The sequence below is a fragment of the Monodelphis domestica genome, chromosome 1 (assembly GCF_027887165.1).
Source record: "Monodelphis domestica isolate mMonDom1 chromosome 1, mMonDom1.pri, whole genome shotgun sequence".
NCBI classification, from domain to species: Eukaryota; Metazoa; Chordata; class Mammalia; order Didelphimorphia; family Didelphidae; genus Monodelphis; species Monodelphis domestica.
The window spans coordinates 159,728,641-159,756,484 of NC_077227.1; the positions used below are offsets into that span (position 1 = coordinate 159,728,641).

General features: G+C 43.0%; 1 protein-coding gene across 1 annotated transcript in view; it reads right to left on the minus strand.

The window, feature by feature from the left end:
- The window catches only part of CLN6 (CLN6 transmembrane ER protein), a 39,618-nt gene extending 12,057 nt beyond the window's left edge, over positions 1-27,561 (minus strand). Inside the window, exons 1-3 of the mRNA XM_003339996.4 lie at positions 27,247-27,561; positions 5,935-6,049; positions 3,159-3,257 (exon numbers count right to left, since the gene is read on the minus strand). Of these exons, the coding sequence (XP_003340044.2) occupies positions 3,159-3,257; positions 5,935-6,049; positions 27,247-27,302 (270 nt within the window). The 5' untranslated portion in view covers positions 27,303-27,561. The remainder of the gene's footprint in view (positions 1-3,158; positions 3,258-5,934; positions 6,050-27,246) is intronic.
- Between the last annotated feature and the right edge of the window lie 283 nt (positions 27,562-27,844).

The window sequence follows — 27,844 nt, forward strand, 5'->3', positions numbered from 1 at the left end:
CTAAACTCTAAAAGCCCCAAGTAATATGTCCCCAGCACAAGCTCCTCCCTACCTTTAAACCATGTTGTACAGGGTTACCCTACTACCCGAAGGGCCACCCTGTCCAAACCCTTCACAGCTATCAGCTGGAGCTCTTGAGTCTTGCTTCCATGAAGCCTTCCCCAAGGAGGCGGGCTCCTCTTAGTTCTCCCTTCCTGGGCCTCCCATAAGGGCTCTCCCTATAGCACACATTCGGACCCTCACGATGATCTATACAGAATTGGAAGAGTCCAGCAGCCTTTTTTGCTTGACTATGCAAATGTGTTACAAAGTTTTGTTTTTCTTTCTTTTCCTTATCAATGTGGGGAGACAAAGTGGGAGGGTGAGAAAAGAAATGCTGGTTAAATGAGAAAAAACCCAACTTTAGGAACGCTGCTCTCTCCTCTAAGCCCAAACCTAACATCCTTTCCACTATCCTGTGACTGCCTCCCTTCATTACATTCCACTTCATAACTGATTCTATGCTGTTTTGTGTGCTTCGCTCATTATTCTTCAGGTAAACGTGACTCTCTTATTTCCCCTTTGAGCTCCTGAAAGGGAAGGACTATATATTACTCTCAACAATAGGTTCAGGAAGAAGTTAGGTGGCTCAGTGCATAGAGAGCTAGAGGGGAGGTCCTGGGTTCAAATCTAGCCTCAGACATTTCCTAACTGTGTGACCCTGGGCCTAGCCCTTGCTCTTCTGTCTTAACAATCGTTACTAGGACAGAAAGTAAAGGTTTAAACAAACAGACAAAAACAACAGGTTCAAAGACAGACATAAAGGGGCATTTCATTCAATTTCACACTGAGGGAGCAGTAAGAGGAGGAGGTGGGTGCTCTCTCTTCATCTGCTCTAAGAAACCTGTGTTCCAAGAGAGGTCTCCCCATGGGGAGGCATGTGACCCAGAGGGGGGACCTTCCCTGGGTGCCTCTCCTGCCTGAGTAGCGGGGCTCCTCCATCACACCCTTCCTCCTCCCTTAGGCCTGAATCCTCAGACCCCTTCCCTACCTTCATGTAAGTCAGACCTCTAAGAAGTGTCTACTCGGTGCCAGGCTCTGTGCTAACGGGTGGGCAGTACAAAGAAATGGGGTGGGAACCATCCCGAAACAAAACCAATCCACCAAGCCAGGCCCTGCTCTGGAGAAGTCCTCAGCATTCACGCTCCTCTGGTGCGTGGGTCTGAGGGAAAGCCTTAGGACGCTGCCCAGCTGTCACTATTCAGGCCTCCAGTCGTGTCCCACTCTTAGGGCTGTCCATGGGGCTTTCCTGGCAAAGGTGCTGGAGTAGTTTGCCATTTCTTTCTCCAGTAAATTAACAGGAGTTGAATGACTTTTGCTTAGGGTCACAGAATTAGTGCATGTCTGAGGCCAAATCTGAACTTAGGTCTTCCAGACTCCAGGCCCGCTGAGTCACCTTCTAGCCCCTAGTAGGCATTAAATGTTTATTGATGGACAGAAAATAAATCAAAGAGGCAGTTAGGCAGTGTGGTGGATAGAGTCCCAGGCTTGGAGCCAGGAGGTCCTGGGTTCAAATCTAACTTCAGATACTCACTAGCTGTGGAACCTTGGGCAAGTCACTTAACCTCAGGTCGCCTAGCCCTTTCTGCTCTTCTATCTAAGAATTGATACTAAAACAGAAGGTAAGGGTTTCACACAAAAGTTAAAACTAACATGACAGCCAAAAAAATGTTAACACTATCTTATCCAATGCTAAAAGAGTACATAGTATTCAGAAGAAGAGAGTTAACCAGCACTATATTCTCCCAACCCCGATTAATTCCAGTGCCTCCTCTCCTAATTACTTTCTATTTATCCTGTGTTTAACTTATTTGCTGTCTTCCCATAATGAGGGGGATTGTGAGCTCCCGAGGGCAGGGGCATTTGCCTTTTGGCTTTTTTTTTTTTATTATCCCCAGCAGATGATTTAGAAACTGGAGGTGTTTGATCCGAAAAACACTTTGCCCAAGGGTGAGGTAGAGGAAATTAGGGCCAGGGCCGGGATGGGATGGGATGGGATGTAACAATTGTCAAATGTCGGAAGAGCTGCTTTGTGGAGGAGGGGTCAGCTTGTTCTGCTTGGCTGCAGAGACAGAACTAAAGGCAACACGTGGAAGTTCCAGAGAAACCGAAGTGTCCTAAAAATGAGAACCATCCTAGGATGAACAGGCTGCCTCGGGTAGCACCCTCTCCCTCCCCCACCCTCTACACTCCTCAAAGGGTTCTTAATTGGAGGCTAGACCACCATTTGCCAGGAAAGTGGCAGGGGAGACTCTTGATCAGGTAGGGGATGGACTACATGGCCCATAGTTCCTTCCAACTGGGAAGTTCTAGGATTCCAGGAGTATAGAATCTAAAGTTGAAATAGACCCTAGAAATCATCTAGCCTAACTCCTCATTTTATGGGAAAATGAAGATTAGAGAAGTTCTATGTCTTGCCCCGATGGTAACGAGCAGAACTAGGATTCAAACCCAGGTCCTCAGTCCAAAACCAGGGCTTTTGGGGGCCATTCTTTGGGAAGATGATTTTTAAATCTCTCTTGTCCAACCCCTCCAGACTTGTTTGTTCCTTTAAATCTTCTCAGCACTTCTGTTCTCTGCACCAAGTCAAGCAATCTAGGCAAACGGAAAATTTGGCTTAATCTTTGGAGCTGGGAGTAAAAAGTTTGGACTTCCTGGTATATTATGCAAAATAATGGACCGTGTTAAAGAACAAGTTTGCTGTTTTTATGTCTTCCTCCCTATGGGTCTTCTATCTCCAAAGAGCAGTAAACTCATTGCCTTTGCCTAATATTTTTAGCTTTTTGAAGGTTTCCTGCCCATCATCTGGCTAGATCTTCGCCAACATTCCTGTGAACTAGACAGAGCATCATAGCCATTTGATAAGTGAACAAGCTGCATATCAGAATGGTAAAGTGACTTCCTTAATAGAATACACTGCCAGTGGCAGAGCCAAAACCCCGAACCCAGCTACTCTGCCTTCAACCCCAGGGAACCTTCCCTGCAGCAGGCACTGGGGGGCTCCGTTCCTTCCTTACAAGCCCCCAGCCTAGTCCTGGGCCCATGGTGGGGGCTGAGCAGCTAGAGGAGCCCAGGAGCTGTCCCCAGAGCTCGCTGACCTCTGGGTCTCTAGGCGTTACCTTGAGTAGCAGAAATGGGGTGATGACATTGTAAGCCATATGAAAGTAGTCTCCCACACTGGGCTTGTTAAGTGGAAACCATTCTAGAGGGAAAATTATCTGCAGGGAAGAGAAGAGAGATGTTTTCTGTTAGGTCAAATAACCGGCCCTGTGGAGCTTGTCAAGTTTCCCATGAATGCTTCTCCACTCCAGGCCCATCCCCCCCCCCCCCCCCCCCCAAAGGAGCAGGAACAAGTAAGAAAAGAAGTTATTACTGAATCACATTTGGATGTCATATCAAGAGTTTAAAGGTACAGCAACAACCCTTGAAGGAGGGAGGATGAATCTTCATGTTATAGATGAGGACGTTGAGGCTTAGAAAGTCTGTGTCTTGCCTGGGGTTCATTAAGGTCAGAGCTGGGGCTCTGACTTGGGTGTCTTGAACCTACATCTGTGCTGCCACACGGTGCATTAAGTCAGTTTTAGGGTGGTTCTTCCTCCTGACTCCAAACATATCCACTTGGGGCCACCTAACTGCCCCAGGTGGTTCTTATACTTTGAATAAACAGGGATAGAGGGTGGCTCAGTGTACAGAGAGCTAGATCTAAAGACTGGAGGTTCTGAGGTCACAGTTGGCCTCAGACACTTCCTAGCTGTGTGACTGAGCGAGTCACTTACCCCCTATTGCCTAGCTCTTACCGCTCTTCTGCCTAAGACAGAGGGTATGGTTTAAAAAAAAAGGCAATGGAAGAGAAGAGCACTGTGGGAGAAGGATGGCCAAGAGTAAAAGAGCCACTACTGATTCCAAAGTGCTTTCACATACAGCCTTATTGGATCTTCACAACAACCGTGTGAGAGAAGTCTCGTATACACTCCAACTATGTACACCGGCACTTTCTAAGGTATCAAAGAAGTAGAAACAAAGGAGGTGCCCATCAGCTGGGGAGCAAATGGTAGTGTACGAAGGTCATGGAATTCAAGAGTGCTGTAATCCAGTAAAGGATGGGACAAGCACAAGAACACCATCCTCACAATGACTACCTACCACAGTGCAAATGCAAAGAACCACCACCACCAAAAAAGTAAGGAATAAATGCTGCAAAATTACAAAGAACAAGCTTGGCCCCAAAGAAGAAACAGGAGATAGATTCTTCTCCAACTCCCTTACAGAGGCGAAAGATGCACAAATATGGAATTCTGTACATTATTGGCAGATTTTGAGGGGGTGGAGAGGGGTAAATATCGATGATTTTCCTGATTTCTTAACTCTGCTAATTCTCTTTCTTTTTTTTTAATATATTCTTTGTTATATGGGATAACTCTCTGGGAGAGAGCAAGACATGGACAAATGAAGGCAATATAAAAATAAAACATGGCGATAAAATTTACTCTTAAAAAAAAGTGTGTTGCAAAATTACAAAGAACAAGCATGGCCACAAAATAGAGGTCTGGAAAAACATCTCCACCCACTCCTTTGCAGAGGTAATTTCCAATTCCAGTTCCTCTGGTACAGAACATTACATATATTGTCATTTTTTGATGAATGGATCAGTTCTGCTGATTTTTCCCTCCTCTGCTTTCTTCTTCTATAAAAATTTTTTTGTTATATGGGATGCCTCTAAGAGAGGGAGAGGAATTTAGGGTGTGTAAAGACAAAAGATTATCAATAATTTTTTAACAACACAACAATCTTGTGAGGATGGTGATTAAAATTATTATCTGCATTGTATCCAGGCAAAGTGGCCTCCTTGGGCTGCCCTGTGTGTGACCTTTCAGTTTCTGTATCTGTTTTGGCACAGGCTGTCCCCTGTCCCTGGAATGCCAGCCTTCTTTGACTCCACCTCTTATTCTTATCTTTCTTTAAGGCTCAGCTTTTACAGGTCACTTTATACAGAAGTCTTTTCTGGCTTCCCCAGTTAATGTTCTTCTCCCTATTACTTTTATATATATTTTGCATTTTACTTATCTGCTGACATATTGTTTTTCTCAGTAAGTTGTGCCCCCTTTGCTCAGGGCACAATTTTAAGCCCTCTCCTGCTTGGGGCCACAGAGGCCTTTCTGCTAGCTCTACTGTTCTGCAGAGAACAAGTAAATCAATTTTTGTCCCCTCCTGTTTCTGCACCATCTCTAGAGCAATACCTGCTCAATGGGTGTCTGTTGATGATGACTGTTAGTCCAGTGTTCTCCCCAAGCAAAGCAAGGGCAAAGTTTAGGCAAGGACTCTTACCATGAGGTCCTTGAACCTGATCTTAATATTTTAATAACTACATTTCAATATAATTGGTTTCCTTCATAATTCTGTATATTTTGTTTTGTGTCTTATTCTGAGGAGAGGTTGAAAGGCTTTACCAAACTGCTAGAGTGGGCCATGACACAAAAAAGGTTAAGAACCCCTGGTTTAGGGGGCAGTCTCTAAGGAATCACTGCCCAACCCATGATGGAGGTCACCCTCACCTCACCTTCTAGCATCTAGAGGTGGCAGCTCTCATTCATCAAAACTGAGCTCTACTCCCACCCACCAAAATATTGAATCCTCTTCCTTCTCCTTGGGCAAGGCGTCACCATGTTGATCTTCTGCCGTCAAGGCTAGAGACTTCAACCAAGAGACCACAGATTTGCCTACTCGCCCCTCCACATTCAAGCATATGGAATTCTCCTTAACGCAACTGCTCAGTTACCAAGCCAAGAAGCAGAATGGGATATTCTCTAGGCAATAAGAGCCAATGTCTCTCTTTTTTCTGACATAGATAGACAATTTGTTCCACATAAACCTTCTCCATAATTTCTTCTTGCTCACCATGGCAATGGGGCGGCCAAAATCCAGGATCCAGTTCTGTAATGTCAAGTAGAACCATAGGTCAAGATGGAAAGGAGAAGTTCGGGACCCATCTTCAGCTTTGCCTGCGGGATGTCTGGAGAGAAATGAAGAATGATTAAATCAACGTTCTTCTCTTTCTCCCCCCCCCCCCCTTCCCACATAGCTGTATTTTAGAGGCAACATGGCATGATGGACAGAGACCTAAGCCTTAGAGGTAGAGAAACCTGGGTTCAAGTCCTGGCTCTGATGCATACTGCTATCATACACCCTCTTGGTGCCCCAACATAGCTCCCTAAAATCATTCTTTATTACCTATGAGTTGCTGAATTGCATTGGTGGAAGGAATTTCTACATAGTTCTCCACATTAATGAAATACTAGGGGCAGGGAGGTGGCTCAGTGGATAGATCAACAGACCTGGAGACAGGAGGAGCTGGGTTCAAATGTGGCCTCAGACAATACCTAGCTGTGTGATCCTCAGAAGTCACTTAACCCCAATTGCCAAGTCCTTACAGCTTTTCTGCCTTGAAACTAAAACTTAGTTTTGATTCTAAGACAGAATGTAAAGGGTTTTGCTTTTTTTAAATGACATACTAGATCCAGATCCTACCCCTTCCACTATCCTCAAAAAAAGACAAAAGACACACAAAAAGATGAGGGGAGATATAAGTGATAAAAATTTTGGAAGGAAGTTTCTACTGTATAACTTAGGGGCTAACCTTGAGGCACTGTGATAAGAAAACTGGCCTTGGACGGAAAAAAATTGAATTCTAGTACTACCACTAATTCACCATGTGGTTTTGGGTCTTACATTTCTCATCTGTCAAATTGGGATAATAATCTATAATCTAGCATAAGGCTGATATGAAGATCAAGATAGAGAAAGTATGGAAGTAATTTAATGACCTGTGTTGTCTATAGAGGAAAAAATTCTTATTCTCTCTCTGCTCTGTCTGTCTATCTCTATCCCCTCACCCACCTACATGCATCCATAAAAATATTAATAGCAACATATTTTATGTAAAACACTGCAAAAATAAAAGCAAAGAAAAAAGTAGGTAACCACAAAAGATGACCACAGATTTGGGGAATGGTTGGCCAGATCACTAAATGAATGGGGTATTAATGCATCTTGGGAAATGATGGCTATGATGAGGATTTTGGAGAAAAATGAGATCAGCTGTGTGATGGATGCAGTGGGATGAAAGCAGGATCAGAACAATATCCACAGAAACTGCCATAATGTAAACAAAGCTGAAAGCAGAGTAGTTGCTATGACCCATCTTGCCTCTGGAAAAGAGATGAGGAAGCATATTCTTCCTTTAGGCAGAGGTCGGTAGGGGGAACTCCATGTATGGAATGTAGTCTGGAATGTAGTCTGTGCCATCAGATTACGTCACTAGGTTGGTTGGTTTGGCTCAACTGTTGGTTTTTCTTTGTTACAAGGCAGGGTCCATTTGTGTGTAGGAGGGGAGCGGAGCGAGAAGCACAGTCAGAAATGACGACGACATCTTAAAAAATATCAATAAAACTTACAGAACTAAAATTCTGGAGTCTGAAGTCTATCTAGTAATTAAAATATTGAATGAGGCTCATAAGATTTTTAGATCTAGAAAGGATCTTATAGACCATCTAGTCCACTCCTTCATTTTATATATAAGAAGACTGAATCCCAGAAAAACTAATTTAAGTATAACTTGTCCAGTTTGGGCAGCTGGAAGGCACAGTGGATGGAACACAGGGTCTGGAATTAGCAAGACCTGAGCTCAAGTCCAGCCTCAGACACTTACTAGCTGTGTGACCCTGGACGAGTCACTTAATCCTGTTTGGCTCAGCTTCCTCATCTGTAAACTGAGCTGGAGAAGGAAATGGCAAACCACTCCAATATTTCTGCCAAGAAATAATAATAATGGGGCCACAAAGAGTTGAACATGACAGAAACATCTGAACAACAACTTGACCAGGTCATACGGACAATTAAACATCTCTCATCTCTATGTTAGGTATTTCTTAGTAACATCAGAGACAGAGAGGATAGATCTATTTGTGTTATAACTCAGATCAAACTAAGTAAGTGGGGAAACACAAGCTTAAACATAAGGAAGCAGGGGAATTTGTATCTGAGTGAGATAAATACAAGTAACTCAGATCAATTTCATGCTGGGTTAACTTTCTACCTCCACCCCAAATTGGATAGTAAGCACAGTGGCCAGAGCACTGGATCTAGAGTTAAGAGCTGAGTTCAAATTCTACCTCAGACACTTACTGGTTGTGGTATCTATGCAAGTTACTTAACTTCTGTCTGTCACAGTTTCCTCATCTGTAAAATAGCAAAAATAATAATGCCTACCTCACAACAGGATTGTTGTAAAGATCCAATGAGATAATATTTGTAAAGTGCTTTGCAAACTTTGAAGTTCCATATAAATGCTAGGTCCTATTTATTATTATTATTACATGACCACTGTATAGATAAAGAACTTTGTAAAATTTAAGAATTGCATACATGCCAGCTCTTATTTTTAGAAATGATACATTTTTTTAATCAGCAAAAAATCTTCCTTCTCTCTCTCTCCCCCACTGTTCACTCCACCCAACCCTACTGAAAACTAAAAACAAAATAAAATCACCAGAAGGGGGTAAGGAAACAAGCTTTTATTACAAACATGTAGAGTCAAGCAAAAACAGATTTCAGCACTGGCCATGTCCAAAGAAATATGTTTCATTCTGCACTCTGAAGTCTTCTCTTCTCCTTTGGGAGGCAGATTGCCTGTTTCATCATTAGTCCTCTGAAACAGTAATTGGTCATTACCTTGGTCAGAGTTCCTAATTTTTTCAAAATTGTTGGTCGGCTATTATTAATTTTAAAAAAATTCTGAGCTTTATTTGCAAGTTAACCTCTAGGACAAGGTTCCAAAAATGTTACATCGCAATGTTTAAGAAGTATTTTTAATGTTTCTTTACTTTCAGGTCTCATCATGTCATCCACTCATTTACACAGGCCATCTTGCCATCTGCCTATCACCAATAACCTACTCTTCTCACCTTGGACGCCTTCAAGACCTGCAACTCTTTACTCAACTTCCTGAACCATGCTTTAGTCCTTGGAAAAGTTAACCTATTGGAACAGATGGCTCAGTGGATTGAGAATGGCCTAGAGACAGCAGGATTTGGGTTCAAATCTGACCTCAGCCATTTCCTAGCTGTGTGAACCTGGGCAAGTCACTAACTCCCCATTGTTTAGCCTTTATTGCTCTTCGGCCTTGGAACCAACACTTAGTATTGCTTCCAAAATGGAAGATGACTGAAAAAAAAAGTTAATCTATTAACTTCCTAGTTTAGCACTCTCGGTGATATTCCCCTAAACAACGTAAGCAACTTGAGGGAAGGGCTTTCTCCTTTTTAATCTTTGTATACCAAGTTACTTCAACTATTACGACCCTGTTGAGTGTTAGCCATGGACAAAGCCCTCAAGTGAGGGTGCTATAAGGAATACAAAGAAATAGCTGGGAAGACAAGGCATTAGAGAAAGGTCAGTATGAAGCAACGGAATGCTCAAAATGAAGGGACCTAAGAAATCACAGAATCGTGGGGGGTCTCAGCTGGAAGGAACCTGAAAGCTTATCTGGTTCAACTGAAAAAAATTGTCTTGCAGCCAACACCCCCAGCCCTTGCTTGAAGACCTCGAAAAGGGGAAGCCACTCCCATTCCACTCTGGGGACAGTTCTAATCGTTAGATGATTTTTCTGACATCGAGCTCACCCAGGTGGTATCTTGATATCCAATCCAGCATTACTTTCCCTTCACCAAGAAGCTTACGTTAAGTAGGGCAGGAATTGAGAGAGAGCTGATGCAGTAGAAAGAGCCCTGAAGGCAGAAGACCTGACTCCTTGCAACCTGTCCTCATCACTCCCAGTACTTTTATGTGCAGACTCTCCCTTAGCAAAGACTATTAGCACCTTATGGCCAGACTGTCTTGATTTTTTAAAAACTTTTTGTCTTAGTAACAAGTCTAAATCAGAAGAGCAGTAAGCTAGGCAAATGGGGTCAAGTGACTTGCCCAGCATCAGACCACTGGAAGTGTCTGAGGTCAGATTTGAACTCAGCTTCTGTCTTGTCTTTCGATGTGTTCCCACTGCTTAGTGTTTGGAAAATGCTTTCTCAGTCATTCATTTATCCAAGTCATTTATAAGTATCTCCCTGTCCTGAGAAGCAGAATGGAAAAGCCCCAATTCCACAGGATACACTTAATGAGTTCTTTCCGTAACAACTGATCTTTGGAACCAGCCCTTGAATCCCTTCCCAATCCACCTACCTGATTCCTCATGAACTAACTACCTAATAAACTACAGTTTAGTCCACATCTTTCCATCTTTTCCATAAGAGTGGCATGAGATTTTGTTAAATGTTTTGCTAAAATCTAGCTAAACATACCTACAGCATCCCCCTAACACATCAGTTTAGCATCTATGTCAAAAAATAAAAAGAAAATGAGAAGTTTGGCATGACCTGTTCTTAGCGAAGCTGTGCTGGTTTTTCAGGATCACACTTCCTTTTCTGGAAGTTCCTTAGCCATCTCTTTAATAATATGTTCTAGAACTTTTGCCAGCAAGAGACGTGAACTTTATTGGCCTGAAGTTTGTATTCTCTATTCTCTTCCCTTTTTTGAAAGTTTGGGACATCATCTACTTCCCCAACTGTGTGGGTCCTCTCTCATTCTCCATCATCTTTCAAAGATTACTTTGGCTCCCCAACAGATTTATCTGTCTGTTATTTTGGTACTCTAGGATATATTTCATCCAGGCCTGGTGACTTAAACTCATTAAAGGAAGCTAGGTGTTCTCTATCTCCATAATTAGCTTGAATTTCAATAGGGAAAAACTCCCTATTAGCTTTTTTAAATTCCATTCTTTACAAAATAAAGATAATTTTTCTTGGCAGAAAAACAGAAGCAAAATTAAGAGTTTAGTAGTTCTGTATCTTTCCATTCATCTCAAGTAGTGGAGTCTTTCCCTTTTTTGATCCTTTTCTTATCCCCAATATAGCGAGAACAAATTTTAGTTCATCTAATCCAACCTCTTTATTTTGGAACGGTGGTATGAAGTGGGGGAAGAAGTGCTAGACTTGCAATCTGGAGAGCCACTGGAAATTGGAAATTCCATTTCTGATAATCTGACAAGGGGCAAGTCATTTAACCTCTCTCTTTTCATCTGTAAAATGGGAATACCTCTAGAGGTCCTAGTTTCAAAAGGTGATACAGTATGTAAAATGTTTTTTTAAATTAACCTTTAAGTCCCTAAATATTACTATTTCATAGGAAGAAACCCAAAAATTGACTGCACTGCACAAATCAAAAGACCAGTCTGACAAGTGGTCTTGAGTAAATAACTTCACCTGAGACTCAAGTTTTCTCATCATAAAATGAGATAACTGTTTTGTCTCCTTCACAGAGATCCAGTGAGGGTTAAATGAGATAAAGGATGCAAAAATGTCTTATAAACCTCAAACTGCTGTTGAAATGTTAGAGTAACATGTCTACACTGTTAGGTGACTTCAAGTATTCTGATGTTCAGTCCTGGGATCCTGCTATTTCACCACAATGCCTCCTTAATGAGCAATGGGGCAGGAACTCAGAAGCCGATTGCCAGAGGATGATTCTGGGTGAATCTCCTCACACTTCATTTTGCTCAACTCTAAATGAAGGGGTTAGAATAGATGGCCTCGGAGAGGTTTTCCAGCTCTAGATCTGTGATCACATGAACACACACACATGCATTTTCACACTTCAGCATCTGTCCTATTAGCCAAGGCAAGAGGGACATGGAGGCAACAAGGATAATAATATCATAGCACCTCATTTATCTCACATGGCTGGTAAGGAACTATTTCTGGAATAGCAGACTTTCCAGATAATCAAAACTAGCCCCACTTGGGACTAAAGGTTTTGAATTAAAATTAACTATTTGGGGCAGAAATCATTCTAAAATATATTACATTTTCATCTGGCTTCTTAATTCCTTGGCATTTATTTATTTAAAGAATAACTGGATAGAGATTGCTGCTCTATTTTGCTAGTTCCAGAGTCTGTGAACTTGTCCTCTACTTTACATTCAAATGTAACCACCTCTCATTGCTACTGGTATACCTGACTTTTGCAGATTCCTCATACACTTTTAATTTGCAACTACTAATCTTCCAAGGTCTAGGAAACCTGATTACTAAGCGTGTTTAGAAATGAGAATAAATAAATAGCCAGAAGGTTCACAGTAAGGGATTCTTCCATGGAGAAAAGTACAAGGAAAGGCCTTGAAACAGTGATTTCAGTAGCCATTCTCATGCAGAAGTTTTTGGCTATGTTCCAGGTGACTGGAATTTCTGGAATTCTTATCTCTGTTGTACAATATAACAAACTAATATCTTATGAGATCCCCTACTAGGTCTTGTGGAAATGCCAATACAATCAGTCTCTCTTCTTCCTTCTACTCTCAGCTGATCCTGGCCACTCACATCTGTCTGGTTTAGATGACCTGAAGCTAGCCATCCCTCAATTCATTCAACAAATATTCAGTAAATTCCTCCTGTATGTAAAATCTTGGGCTAGGTTTTGGGAAATAAAAAGTTAAATAAGGCCAGATCTAGTAGGGGAATGTGTCACAAACACAAATAACTATAGTACACAAGTACAATAAAAAAGGGAGAATGTGCCATCATTATTAACTGGGGGATGTAACAATTCACATTTATAAAGGATCCTATGGTACTTTGCAAAGTCCTTTACTTCATCTATTCTGTGAAGTAGACAGTTTAAGTACTATTATCTCTATTTTTAGACAAAAAAACAAAGACTAAGAGTTTAGAAGACCAAAGTGGCTAGTAAATGTGTGAGGCAAGACTGGAACACAGGTCTCCTTATTCCAAATCCCAAACGCTACCATCCTGCCTCTGAGAAATATCGAATACATGAGAGTATTGGTATAACCTCCATCAAGACTATTTACTGCTTCAGGGAGGGCAAAATGTCAGGAAACAATGATCAAAATTATTTATACATGTAATATTTTTAAAAGTAAAAAAAAAGAAAGAAAACAGCAAATATTTCAGAGAAGACATGGAGTTTAAGGGATCGATAAAATTTCATTGAGAGGAAGGTAGAGAAAAGTATTCCAGATATCATCTTCATCCTCACCAATGGCCACAATAAGAATTTATATGGTTCTTTAAGGTTTGCAAGATGCTTTACATGCATTATTTCATGATATCTTCAAAAACACCCTTGTAAGGAAGGTGCTGCTTTTATCTTTGTTTTGCAGATGGAGACCAACGCTGACAGCAGAACAGAACAAAACATCATAGGATCAGAAATCCTAAGATTAAAGGGGCCTTAGCCCAAATTTTTCCTTTTACAGCTGAGAAAACTAGGGCCCTGGTGGGTAAATGACTTGTCCAAGACCAAAAAGGTGGTTGCTAAGTGGCAGAGGCAGGATTTGAACTTGGGCCCTTTGAATACAAAATCACTGCCCTCTACATTGTACCCCATGGGATGATGCATGTGGGGACAGGAACAGTCTAGCTTGGGTGAAATATAAAATACATAGTTAGGGGCCTAGGTGTCCTGATTGGCTAGAGTTTACTGAGTGCCACCAGCCCCTGCTTAGACTCCTCTCCACCTTTTGCACCTCTTGCTTTGGCAACAATAATCAAATTAACACTAACATTGCTTCTGGATAGAGAGATCAAATAATTTGTCCTATAGTACCACTCACCATTTCTTTAACTTCCCAGATCAAAATAGCCTTCTTTGGCCTCTATGCCTGTAGGTTTTGTCTCTCTCATTACAACAGAAACTCTATAAAGAGGAGGGGCAGCCACTCTTTTACACTTGTACAGCCTGGTTTTTAGCATGCCTGGGACAAAGCAGGCTGCTGGGTAAAGTGTTTTTTACCCATTCAGACATCGTATAAGACTGGAAATGTAGAGTGGTGCCAAACTGTGGAGCGTGAACTTCCTTTGGGAGCCAATTGAAAGGCACTGAACAGGAGTGACAGGAGCAGAACTATGCATAAGAAAACTAATTTTAGGTCAGAGGAAAATGGAAAAGGCCTTCTATGTGCAAAAATAGTGATAGCAGTTCTTTTTGTAATAGCAAAGACCTGGAAACACTACTGTCGTGAAATGGCCAGATTCACAGAATCCTGGGAAGACTTGTACAAACGAATGAAGAATGAAGTGAGCAGACCAGAACAATTTATAAAATAGCATCAACACTACAAAAATCACTTGGCTAATTAAGTTTAGGAACTCTAACCAGTACAATGTCCAACCACGATTCCAGAGGCCTGATGATGTATGATAGAGATGATACCATCCAGGCAGAGACTTTCTTTGGGGATACAAACGTTGCAGAACTTATATTGCATTGTTGTATTTTGTAATTTGCATTGTTCACCTAGCAGACTTGCTACAAAGTTGTGTTTTTAATTGAGGAGACTGGGAATCGGGAGGAAAATATATGCTTATTAATTAATTAAAAAGAAACATTAAGCTTGAAGCTACTGTGAAGGATGGACTGGAAGCAGAAAAACTATTAGGAATAATGAATAGTGGTGATGAGAACAGATAGGACGGGAAAGAAGTGGGAGACTGACGAGGAGGACTCCGTGAGACTTGGTGGTTCATTAAAGTTGGTTAGTGAGAGGTGAAAATAACGATCACACCGATGTTTGAACCCTGCATGGTGAATGGTAGTGCCAGTGAAAGAAGCAAAGTCAGAAAGCCAGCTTCAGTTTGGGGGTAAGACAAGAAGCCTGGTTTGGGCATGTTGGGGTTGAGGTACTCGTGGAATAAACATGTCTTCTATTAGCTGGCGATGTGGGCCCAGAGGTCCAGAGACAGTTTGGAATTGGAGACAGAGATTAGGAATAATCTGCACGGAGAATGTCTGAAGCTTTAAGAGATGGAAGAGAAAGAGATACAAGGGAAAAGAAAATGCATTTGCCAAGGGAGAGAGAGCTGCCTCAGTCTGATCAAAGCACCCCCTCTCCACCCCACCCTTGCAGGGAACTTCAGGAGGAAAGCAGCCGCAATGACCACAGAATAAAAGCTGGAAAGCTCTTCTCTCTCCATCAAGGGGCTTCTCTTTCACTTCTGGCTCTCCAAAGCTTCCTCTTAAATCCCTAACCCTGCAACCCAGCTCCCCAGGCTTAACCCAAGGAGACATGATGCCAGTGCTGAAAGTCTGCAATGAAAGAATCAATCTTTCCTTCAACTCTGATCATAGAGCAAATTGAACTTCAGGAAGCTAGGAGGAGCAGTGGGCAGAGCAGAGAGCGTGGAGTCGGGAGGTTTTTGTGTTGCTCAATTGTCTCCGTTGTGGCCAACTCCTGAGACCCCATTTGGAAGTCTTCCTTTTCCAGCTCTTCTGACAGATGAGGAAGCCGAGGTAAACAAGGTTAAGTGACTTACTCAGGGTCACACAACTAGGAAGGGTCTGAGGTAGATCTTTAAGGCCAGATCTGACTCCAGGCTCGGTGCAGGGGCACAACCTAGCTGTCCATGGAGTCAGGACAACCTAGGTTCAAATCCTGCCTTGGACATGAAGAGAGAATGAGGCAGAGAAAGACACCAAAGGGGGGAGGGGAGGAGGGAACAGAGACACAGCAAGTACTAGCTTTCTATTAGGATCTGGCCCAGATTTCACTGATCCACCTAGGGGATTCCAGTAGAGAAAACTCACTTTAGGGATGGTACCTGCGCTACAACATGTATCTTAGAGACTTGCTTAGGGCACTGAGGGGTTAGATGAGTTCCTCAAGGTCATAAAACCGGAAGAAAAAGTCACCTGATATCTAATGAAGGTTTAATCTAGGTAAGAGAAGAGTGTAAAGAGTGTGTGCATGGGGGGGGTGGGGGGAAGGAGGAGGGGTAAGGAAGTTGTTGGGGAGAGAATCCACAAACTAGGCCTGGCTTTTTACATGTTTTTTAGTGAACAAAAATTTATTTTCTCCATCCCCCTTCCCTCATTCGTAGAATTTTTATAACAAATAGACACACTTGAACAAAATGAATTCCCACCGATCTGAAAAAAACAAAACAAAACAAAAAAACAAACAGGAACCAGGAGCAGCTAGGTAGCACAGATAGAGCCCCAGGCCTGATGTTGGGAGGACCAGGGTTTAGACTTCCTAGCCCTGTGACCCGGCTAGTCCCATAACCTCAGATTACTTAGCCCTTGTGACTCTTTTCTCTTCGAACTGATGTTAAGACAGAAGGTAAGGATTTAAAAAATAGTTTAAATCATAATCATGACTTGATTTCTCCCCACCCCCAACATAAGGATATTATTTATCATCTTTTTTTAAGCATTAAGCATCTTTCCCATTCAGCCTTCAGCCGTCTACCAGCCCACCAGCTAAGAACAACATGGGGGGGGGGGGGAGCCTGGCTCCAAACCAGGGGACAGGAACACTAAATTACCTATGTTCTATTTTTGCAGGGGGACCATTTGCCTCTTCCTACCTCCTCCCCTTCTTACCCTTCTCCAAATCACTCAAATCTACCTGAAAGTATGTTTTCAGTGCCTACTTGCCCAGTCCAGGGCTAGGGAAATAAGAGCAAGAAGACACAATGGGAAGATTTCCAGTCTATTTAGTGAAACAAAGAATGCAATCACTAGATAATAATTCTGTTGATTGGTTGCTTGATTAACTCTGTTCTTGTATAAGATACAATTATTTGGCTTTAACACTTTCTAGTTGTGTGAACCTAGGTAAGTCATTTAACTCCTTTGCCTAATTCTTGAGGTATTATAAAGAGGGAAAGTAAAGGTTATTAAAAAAAAAGAAGTTATGGTTCTATGGGGTAGGAGTATGTTGGAAATGACTATGATGTGGAAAACACAAGCCACCAATAATAAAAATTTTCAAATTACTGAACCTACTTGAAATTTCATAGAAATTAAGAAAAGGGAAATGTCACAAAGGACTGGGGAAGAAGAGGCATGAGTTCTCATCCTATCCTGTCCCTCTCCTTGTGACTCTGACCTCATTTGAGGCACTAATTTCCCCTCTGAATCTATTTTTCTTCAACAGAAAAACAAAGGAGTTAAATTAGATGACCCTTAACTTCCTTCTGGTTTTAACATTCAATGGCTCTCTGACTTTTTGGAGAAGATGGGATTTGGGTAAGCAGGATTTGGATATGCAGAGGGGAGGTCATCCTGAAATGTTGGGGAACCATGTTAAGGAAAAGCTAAGAGGTGGGCATATATATTGTCCTTATTTCTAGGCTAAGAGTCTTTTATTTTGTCTCTCCCACTCTTCACATGGTTGCCAAAATAACCTTCCTCAAGCACTGCCTTAACCATGTCATTCTCCTTTCTCTTCTACTTTTCTCCTACTCTCATACCTTCAATGATGCCTTAAGGCCTCTAGGATAAAATGCCTTTTTTAGCCTAGCATTGAAATCCCCCTAGAATCTGGCTTCAAACTAACTTTCCGCCCTTTACTTCCCATTACTCCTTCATTTCAGCCAAAATGAATTATTAGATGGTTCCCCAAACCCATTATCTCTGACCTTGCTACCTTTGCATGGGCTGCCTCCCTCCCCATTTCTACTCTCAGAATTTTAAATCTTACTTCAAAAGGCTCTGGGAAGCATTTCATGATGGGCAGTTAGTGCTCTAGGCTTCAAATTCTCCTGGAGCATTTTTATCTGATCTCTCCCTTCCACTGGTCCAAGCCACCTTATGTTTACTTATCTGTATACATGCGATATCCCACTAGCAGAATGTAAACAAGGGTTGTCTCATTTCTGCCATTGTAGAGTTTTTAAATAAATGTTTATTGGGATGAGTTTAACTGAATAGTCAGCTGCAAAGGCAGTGAGATGAGCAGTCCAGAAAGAGGAAAGGAATCTGCTAAGGGTGCTATGAGATGGTAAGACTGGAGAGAGAAGATCTGTAGGTAGAGACAAAAGTAACAAAGTGAAACAAGCAGAACCAGGGAAACAATACATACAATGACTACAACTGTCTAAATGGAATGGACAGTAACAACAACCCAAATGAACCACTTTATCACTTTAAGGGCCAGATATGACCCTGAAGGGAGAAAATACATCTCCCTTCTCTTCTTTGCAAAGGGCCCAAATCAACCACCTTTTCCTTCCTCTCTAGGTACTACTCCTCTGTCAGGCCACAGAAGCCTCCTCTCCCTGAAACTCGTTCCATTTCTAGACTCCTTACACTAGAAGTAGCCTCTGGTCCTACAGTCCCTCCTGATAAGCTGGTTCCTCCCAGAACTTCCATTTTAAACAAAGTGCCTAGGCTGGTCTTGTCTTCATTCCTCTCCTGGCCTCTCGTTTTCCATGCTCCTCACTTCTGCCTTGGAGTCAATACTGTGTATTGGCTCCAAGGCAGAAGAGTGGTAAGGGCTAGGCAATGGGGGTCAAGTGACTTGCCCAGGGTCACCCAGCTAGGAAGTGGCTGAGGCCAGATTTGAACCTAGGACCTCCCGTCTCTAGGCCTGGCTCTCAATACACTGAGCTACCCAGCTGCCCCCCCCCCCCTTTTTTTTTACCATGCTCTCTCACTTCTGCCTCTCTTGTTTTCCATGCTCCAGCCTGTGCTGCTACCTCCTCTACCCCTCATTCCCTTTTCACCTTTCTTATGTTGTCTTCTCCTCTATCAGAATGTAGGCTCCCCAACTCTGGGCATGTCTCTCCCCCATGTTCCAGGAGCATTCTCATTTTAGCAGCTGCCTTTTCTCCTCCAACAGGCCTCTCATCCTTGAAGCTGAGGCTGAGAAGCCCTTGTGGCCTCTCCAGGCTGGAAGATCCTTACATCCCTGCAGCCTCTTCCTCTAAACAGTTGTTTCCTCTGGGAAACTCCCATTGCAAGGAAGGGTCCCCCAGAACAGCCATGTTCACCACGTCTTTCCTTTCTGGGACTCAATGTTTCTCAGGACTTCTTTTTACGGGCTACTTTTTCCCCCAGTAGAAAGTTCCTCAACAGCAGGGATCATCATTCTTTTTGCTTCTATTTGTATCCCCAGAGCTTAGCACAGTGCCTGACATATATTAAGTTCTTATTTGGTCCCTTAAGAAAAGTTTGTTTCTTTGCTTTTTAATTATTTTTTGATGATTCTCTTCTATGCTCAGACATCAAATTTTCTGTTCAGTTCTGGTTTTTTCTTTATAATTCTTGTATTTCTTGGACTTCTTCTATTTTATCAAATGAACATAATTTCCCCTGTAAGAATATAGTCAGTTTTGATGGGTAGTTGATTCTTGGTTGTAGACCTAGTTCCCTTGCTTTCTGGAATATCATATTCCATGCCTTTTGGGCCTTCAGTGTAGATGCAGCCAGATTCTGTTGTCCTCACTGTGGTTCCATGGTACCTGAATGGCTTCTTCTTAGCAGCTTGTAATGTTTTTTTCCTTGGTCAGGTAGTTCTTGTATTTGGCTATAACATTCCTGGGTGTTGTCAGTTGGGGATTAAGTACAGGAGGTGTAAAAAATGGATTTGAACTCTGGACTTCAATCCCCACAAGCCCTTGCTCCACTTCCCCAAAATGCTTTGTAATCTCACTGAATTCTCAGGTGGGCCGAGATCAAGAAGGGATTTAACCTGATTGCAAAGGCTTTTGTGGTCTTTTGGACTTCCGTTTTGGAGCAGATGCGGCTCTTCCATGATGTGAGATTATCTTGTCTAGGCCTCTCTGGCCTAGGCACGTGATTCTTATCCTGTATTTTCTTTAATCCTTAATCTTTAATAAACCTCATAAAAATATAATACTCCTTACAGAGAGAAACTAATTTCTACCTGCCTCAGCCTCCCTTAAATTTTAATCGTTACAGAAGTGATCTGTATATTCTTTCAATCTCCTCTTTTCCCTCTTGTTCTAGAATGTTGGGGGCAGTTTTCTTGGATAATTTCTCATAGGATGATATCCAGGCTTTTTCTTTTGTATTCACAAAATTCACAACTATTCTGGGAACCCTGGTCAAATGGGAGGCCATTCTGTCTCCAGTTCAAAGTGTGGTCTCTCTGAGCGTCCTCCACTTGTGTGGAGCTCACAACTTGGCTGCTCCCCTGCTCTGAATGAGCCTCTGAATGTCCTCTCACCCAGCGAGCCTTTGGGAGGTGTGCCTGGAAGGTCCCATTAGAAATGACCCCATAGTTCACTGCAGATCTGGATTTTGGCTCTTTCCGGGGCCCAACTCCAAGACACTCTCTCTGGGCATTCTAACGACAATCAACTCGGGGAGGCTACTTAGCAACTAAGGCTAGGCTAGGCTTCTGAGAGGAAGAATTGGGGGAGCTTTAGAGAAGTCACCACGATCCCAGGTAACATGCAGGTTTTCTTTTGTATTTTGTCTTCTGGTAGACCAATGATTCTTAGGTTGTCTCTCCTGGAAAAAATTTCAAAATCTTCTGTTTTGTGAATGAGATGTTTCATATTTTCCTCAATTTTTAAAAATTTTGTTTTATAGTTTCCTGCTGCCTTGTGAAGTCACTTGCTTCTAATTATTTTATTCTGGTTTTTAAAGACTGAATTTAATCCCTGGCTTTTTGGTCATCCTTCTCCTTCTGGTCTGATTTTCTTTGGAGGTCATCTTTCATCTTCTTTGCCTCATCTTTCATCTCCTTTGCCTCATCTTTCATCTCCTTTGCCTCATTTTCAAGCTGGTTGATTTTGGCTTTCAAGACACTACTTTCTCCTTTTAGTTCAAGTTCCTCTGTTTCCAGATGACTTATCTTACTTTTAAAGTTCTTTTCCCAGTTGTCTTTAGCCTCTCTTAATTATGTTTTGAATTGTATTTTGAGTTCTTCCAAAGCCTGTGTCTAAATCGCTGCAGTTTCTGTGTTTTTGCTTGGTGATCCTTGATCCTTCTCTTACATTTGCTCTTTGTTCATTGCCTGGATAGAAACTGTCAATTGTAATTTCTTTTTTCTTTTTCTGTTATTTGCTCATATTTGCCCCTACTTTTCCCCCTGTAGTTGCCTGCACTATTGGTCCTCTCACTTTCTCACTGTGTGTGGGATCTGTGGGTTTGGGCTTTTCTGTCAGCCTTTACCATTGGAGCTTAGCAAGGCTCTCAGAGCAGTCTGTGGAGGGGTGTTGGAACTTGAGCTTCCCTCCCTGCCCTCTGAAGGCTTGATGAGATTAAGCCCAGTTAAATTGAACTTGCAGAGCTGGATATGCGCTGAGGCCAAAACCTCCGGAAAGGGGGGGGAGGGGGCAATATGGACTGTCTCTGCTGCTGCAACTAGGCTGCCTCCTCTGTGTGCCTCCCAGTCACCTGCATCAGAGCCCTGGCACAGTTTGCCCACAAGTTGTACCCGCCAGGCTAGAGCCCTTGCTGGCCCAGAGATTCCAGCCACTGCTGGAGGCTCAGTACGGTGGGTAGGGGAGGAGTCCTGGGACCTTCCTTCTTCCTTCCCCTTAAACCTGACTGTTCTAGAATTCAGACTTTTGGGGGGGGGGGTGTACCTTTTAAGTTGAGTCCAGCAGGAGGGTTCCTTAGCTCTGTCCTGTTGTTAGACTTGGTTTTAATTCCCTAGGAGCATTTGTTTTTTTTTAATCGGTGGGGAAGGGTTTTCAGAGGTCTGAACTTTCACTGCCTCTAACTGTCATCTTGACATTCTTCTCCATATATTAAGTTCTTAATAAATGCTTCCTGTAAGTGGATCAGTGGCTAGAGAGCCAGGTCTAGAGATGCAAAGTCCTGGGTTCAAATTTGCCCTCATACATTGCCTATGTGACCCAAGCAAGTCACTTAACCTCAGTTGTCTTGCCCTTATCATCCTTCTGCCTTGGAAGCAATACTTAGTATCAATTCCAAGACAAAAAATAAGGAGATTAGGGGGCAGCTGGGTAGCTTAGTGGATTAAGAGCCAGGCCTACAGATGACAGGTCCTGGGTTCAAAGCTGGCCTCAGACCCCTCCTAGTTGTGTGACTCTGGGCAAGTCACTTAACCCCCATTGCCTAGCCCTTATCACTCTTCTGCCTTAGAACCAATACACAGTATTGGTAAGGGTTCTAAAAAAAAGAAAAGTAAGGAGTTTAAAAATGAATAAATAAATATTTGTTAAAGACATACATTTATCTTTTTGTCAAATGATACTTTCTCTAGTGGAGGAAGGGGAGAGGGAAATACCTGGGAATTTTAATGGAACAAATAAATTAATGAATTTTAAAATAATAAATAAATGCTTGTTTTTCGACTGACTTTTAGGAGCACCTGCAGTATAATAGAACCTAGGTTGACAATAAAGCAATCTGGGTTCTGGAATGGGGAAAATAACTTAAGTTCTCTGGGCCTCCTGTTTCCATATCTGTAAAATAAGGGTGCTAAATTAGAGAAATTTTAAGGCACAGGTTCTAACATTAAGGGTGGCTATAGAAGAATATGCCATCTATGTGCTGCCTTTTGTATATGAAAATTATACTTCTGGCCCAATATGAGTTGTGAATCTAATAATGGGTAAGGATGGGCTACATTTCCTCATCCATGTCCCTTCATCTGGTCACCCATGAGACCACTGGCACACATCTGCAAGATGGCTAGCTAGCTAGGGAGAGGAGGCAATCTGTGGCTGTGGTGTAAAACTAAGTAATCCCAAATAGGAGCCTAATTACCACAGCCTAACAATTGAGCAAACTTGGATGGGTAAATTCATTCAACCACAGATATTAGACACTATGTGCACAGTACTGAGTTAGGGGAGATACAGACTGAATAAGGTGCCCTCGTGAAGGATGCCATCCAGTGAGCAACATAACAAATAAAATGAAACAAAAGCACATAGGTGTAAACCAAAGGTTACACCGTATCAAAGATGAATCGGGAATACAAGATCATTATTAATAGAGTGGAATCAAAGAGCTTTCTGGAGGTATCCTTTGATGTGGGCTTTAAAGGAATGGTACACTTTCCTTACCTTCTGTCTTACAATCAATATTCAGTATGATTCCAAAGTAGATGAGTAGTAAGGGCTAGACAGTTGGGGTTAAGTGACTTGCCCAAGGTCACACAGCTAGAATGGTAGACTCTGAACAGAGTTGTTGGGAAAATATGCAGATAAAGAAATTGAGATGCAGTGAGAAGTAAACCCAGATCCTCTCACTCTAAACCAGGGCTCTTTTCCTCTATAACAATATTTTGGCTTTTGAGGAAAGAATATACTGCAAGTATAGAGAAAAAGCCTGTGGTATTTAGAGAGTTTGGGGAATACCAAAAAAGAATTAATGTGCTCTTCTCTAGGACATCCATCCTACCACCCCCCTCAGGAAAGAAAGCCTGTATAGGGTTTAGATAAAGAAGTCAAGGACGTTTTGTTTTTGCCACAGGTCCAGTGAGTTGGGACACCTCTTATCTCACTTCAAGGAAAGCCATGAGACTATCCTACCTCAAGATTTCTTCATACCTTTAGGAGCTAAAGGAGTCACTCCCAAGGCCATGGTCACCTCCCCTTCACTTTACCCCTCTCAAGTGGGAGCTCATGCTCTATATCTTGCTGTTTTAGATGGTAAATTCTGGCCCTCAGACAACAGGAACTGGATCGGGTGGGGAGGGGATCTCCTATCAAGAACCTCTATGTTTGTTTCTGCACCCATGCATTGCATTTACCCTTTCTCATGAGGAAGAATAAAGATTGCTTCTTTTATTCTCCCTTTCTGACCCCAGGTTTGTAATTGTAATTTGAGTGGGTGGTCATTTCTGTCCCATTCAAGAGGAAGGTAAATAAGATTACTCAGACTAGAATGAAGCCTGGAAGGCCTGGAATGTCAAGTAGGAAATAGAATTCTGTTCCCCATGAAGTCACTGGTATCTTCTTTTTGCCTGTGATTATGGCAGTGAACAAAGGAAGAAAATGACAAGACGTTTCTTGATATGAAACAGGCCTTTCCACTCCATAGAAGATTTCAAAAGACTTCCTCTGCCATTGGGGGAAAACTGGTATCACTAGAATCAAGTGGGTAGCGTAAACCGTAAAAATGAAACATTCAGATGTAGGTCTATACAGCCTGGTCGGGGCAGGAGTGGGAAGATGAGAAGGGCTGAGAAGGTCCTTACCTGGGGAACTCTGGGATTAGTCTAGGATAAAAGGCATTGAAAAAGAGGACTTTGGTAGCATTCAAACCTGAGCAAATGGAGCCTACAGACCCACAATCAGGCCAGGTCAAAGAAGGAAGGCTGCCGGGAGCCTTTCTTTTTAGCATGAAACTCAAGGACAGGGATTGTTCTTTGCCTTTCTTTATATCCTCAAGCTCAGTAGAGTCAGGTACTGACTGAATGCTTAATAAACATTTGTCACTGATGATCCTTCTTCAACATATCAAGAAGCCAAGCGGGTGCTCTCTCAACCTTTCCACCCCAGACCCGTCTCACGTAGTAGATACAACATCATGGCTCTGTAACAGACCAGAGGATCAGCCCCCTTTACCCACTGGGCTCAGATTCAAGCCTTTCTAGTTTGGTGGGACACTCTACGTTCACCTCCAGGCCAGGAAAACTTTAGTATTTCAAAGGATCAAAGATTTAAAGTTGGACATAACCTTAGAAAGGCCTCTAGTTCTCATCTTATAGAAGGGGAACCAAGGCCCAGGGAGTCTGTAACTTTCCAAAGTCATGCAGACTTTGAACTCAGGTCCTCATCCTGTGAGGTGTTTTGCTGATATGGAAGCCAAGGCAAAAAAAAAAAAGGTTAAAATGATTTAGACAGGAAGTCACCCACTTGGTATGCAGTAGAGTCAGGAATGTTAGAATCCAAGTCTTAGGGGCAGCTAGGTAGCACAGCCTTGGATAAAGCACCAGCCTCAGAGTCTAGAGCATGTGGGTTCAAATTGGACCTCAGACACTTCCTACCCTGGGGCAAGTCACAACCCTGCCGGCCTAGCCCTGGCAGCATCTTTGCCTTAGAACTGATACTAAGACAGAAGATAAGAGTTAAAAACCTCAAGTCTTCAGGTCCAAGTTAATTAAATGCTAACAGGCTACCTACGAGACATTTTTCACATCTCTAGCTAGCAGATGTTTGTCTGATAGCCATTGGACAAGGAGCAGAAATAGGAATATAAGCAAAACTAGGGAAAAGCTTGTAGGCAGTCAGGGTGAGTTTATAAATAAGCTGGGAATAGCATGGCTTATTTCAGTGACTTATAATGATTCTCCTCCAACTTTAAAAATGAGCTGGAAGGGAAAAAAGAGTTATTATGCCAAATCCTTCCTGATTATGGACAGAAACAAAAATGTCCTCAGATTCTTTAAAAAAAAATTGTTTTAAACCCCTATCTTCTGTCTTGGAATCAATAAAGCAGAAGAGTAGTAAGAACCCGGTAACTGAGGTGAAGTGACTTGCCCAAAGTCATACTGCTAGGAAGTGTTTGAGGCCTGACTTGAACCTAGGACCTTCAGTCTCCACTCTGTCGACTGAACCACTAGCTGCTTCAATGCCCTCAGATTCTAAGGCCCCATAAAAAACACCTTCAAATGTCTATATATGTACTTCTCACCCTTTTCATTTTTTAAAAATAAACTTATTCTCTATCTGTTCTATTTTTATTCTAATAGAAGTGTCGTGAGGGCAGTAGCTCACATTTCCATCCTCTTGTATTTTTGTCCATATACTGAGGGCACTTAAGTGGTGCAGTGGATAGTCCTTGGGGCCTGGAGTCAGGAGGACCCAAGGTAAGTCTAGCCTCAGATACTAGCTGTGTGATCCTGAGCAAGTCACTTAAGCTTGTTTGCCTCAGTTTCTTCATCTATAAAATGAACTGGAGAAGGAAATGCAAGGGGTTTCCACTATAAACTGGTGCTGCCTGTCTTTTTCTAGTATAAGGGTCAATTTTAAAGTTAAAAAAAATCTTAAGAGCCATAGATGATACTGGCTCTACCATGGCTATTTAATGAATAAGGAAATATATAATGACAAAATGCCAATGCTTGATATACTTTGATTTGTCGGACTCCTAGAAATAACTAAGTGGTTGGGCCTTGATGCTTTCCAGATGGTCTCTTTACTATTAGTAATCTAAGAGGCTAAGACAGTGCCACATGTATGACAACAAAAACTTATATTTCTCTGGTACTTTAAGATTTATAAAGCAGTGGCAACTAGGTAATAGTGGATAGTGCTCCACACCTGGAGATGAACTCAAATTTGAACTCAGATACACCCTAGCTGTGTGACCCTGGGCAAGTCACTTAACCCCAATTGCCACTCTTCTGTCTTATAACTGATATTAAGACAGAAGATAGAGGTTTAAAAAAGAAAAAGGTAAGGTTTTGTTGCAACAACCACATTGGACAGAATGTGAAGATAATGCCCATTTCACTGATGAGAACACGTAAGAGAAGAAAAAACCTATAGCCTTTCAGTTTCAAAGGCAAAAAGACAAAGACTTGGGCAAGAAGCATGGAGGGTTTGGGGTAAAAGATGATTCCACCCCCTCCTGGTCCTGTTAAGACAATTAGATGTAAGGGAGATTAAAAGGGTTATTTTTCCTCCTATTTTGCATAAGAGAAGAAGGCTGAACATAGTAAACCAAGTAGATTTCCATATCAGGAAGACATGGATTCGAGTCCCATTTGTCACATTGCCTAAATAATCTTGAACTGATGACACAATCAATAGATTCCCGGTCTAGAATCAAGAAGACAGGAGTTCAAACCTACCCCGAGGCACTAACTAGCCCTATGATCCCGGGGGCAAGTCACTTAACCTCTGCTGGTTCAATTCCCTTAAAAGAAAATGAGTCTAATAATAGCAACTAACTCCCAGGGCTGTGCTGCCAGGCACGTGGTAGGCGCTTAATAAATGCTTCCTTCCTGCTTAACCCGGGTCCAGGCCTCCATCTAAGATTCTAAGTTGCACTTAAGGCAAATGATCTATATTGATGGTGGAAGGTTCGTGTAAAAATAAAAGCACTGGTCCCTCGGAAAAAAACAACAAACCCTCCGGGACCCCAATTAAATGGATTAAAAGGTCAGAGTTCGACCCCAAGCCCGCAAGGTTTGGCTAAGCAGTGAGCTTGCCTAACTTCCTAGTTCCTCTCTCCCACCGCTGGGCGTAGATCCCGGCACCTAGAGGATCCTGCTCGCTCCGCTCCTCGCCCCACGGCCACAGCATATTATATTCACCGTAATTTGGGGGGTTTGGGGGCTTGATTTTCCAGGACCCGGCTCTCAAAGCTTATAGCAGAGGGGCCACCCCCAACCCCGCGGTCCCACCCCCAGCCGTGCGCCCCGTCGCCCGCGCCCCGCCCACGCTCCCCGCTACCTCCTACCTGCCCGGATGGCCCGAGGAGCCCGCGTGCGGCCTCCTCCGAGCAGACGATTCCATGGCCTCCGGGCCCGCTTCGGACCCTCTCCGCCGGGACAAAGCCTGGTGCAGGGAGCACGGTCCTGGCTACGCCGGCGGCCTCTCCCTTCTCCGCGGCCTGCAGGGCCGGGAAGCGGCAAGCGGGATCCGGCCCGACTGGGGCGCGCGATCCCGCCGGTCTGAGAGGAAAGGGAGAGCAGAGCGCCAGCGCTAAGCCCCGGAGCCGGACAGACAGACAATGGGAGGGAGAAAGGAGAAGGGGGGGGGAGGGGGGCGAGAAGCGACAAAAAGGGGAGGAGCCGGGGGAGAAGGGCGGGGGAAAAAGGAGCTAGAGAAACTGAAGGAGACGGGGGGGGGGGGGGGGGGGGGGAGAGGAAGAGATAAAAAGAAAAGGAGTGGAGGAGGCGGGGGAAGAGGAGCGAATTAAAGGAGAGGGGGAGGGAGGAAGAAAGGAGGGGAGATCCGAGGAAGGCTATCGGAGAGGGGAAGGAAGAAGGGAGGGGAGAAGAGATGAAAGAAGAGAAAGGGAGGAACTGGAGGAGGGAGGTAATGGGGAGGATTGT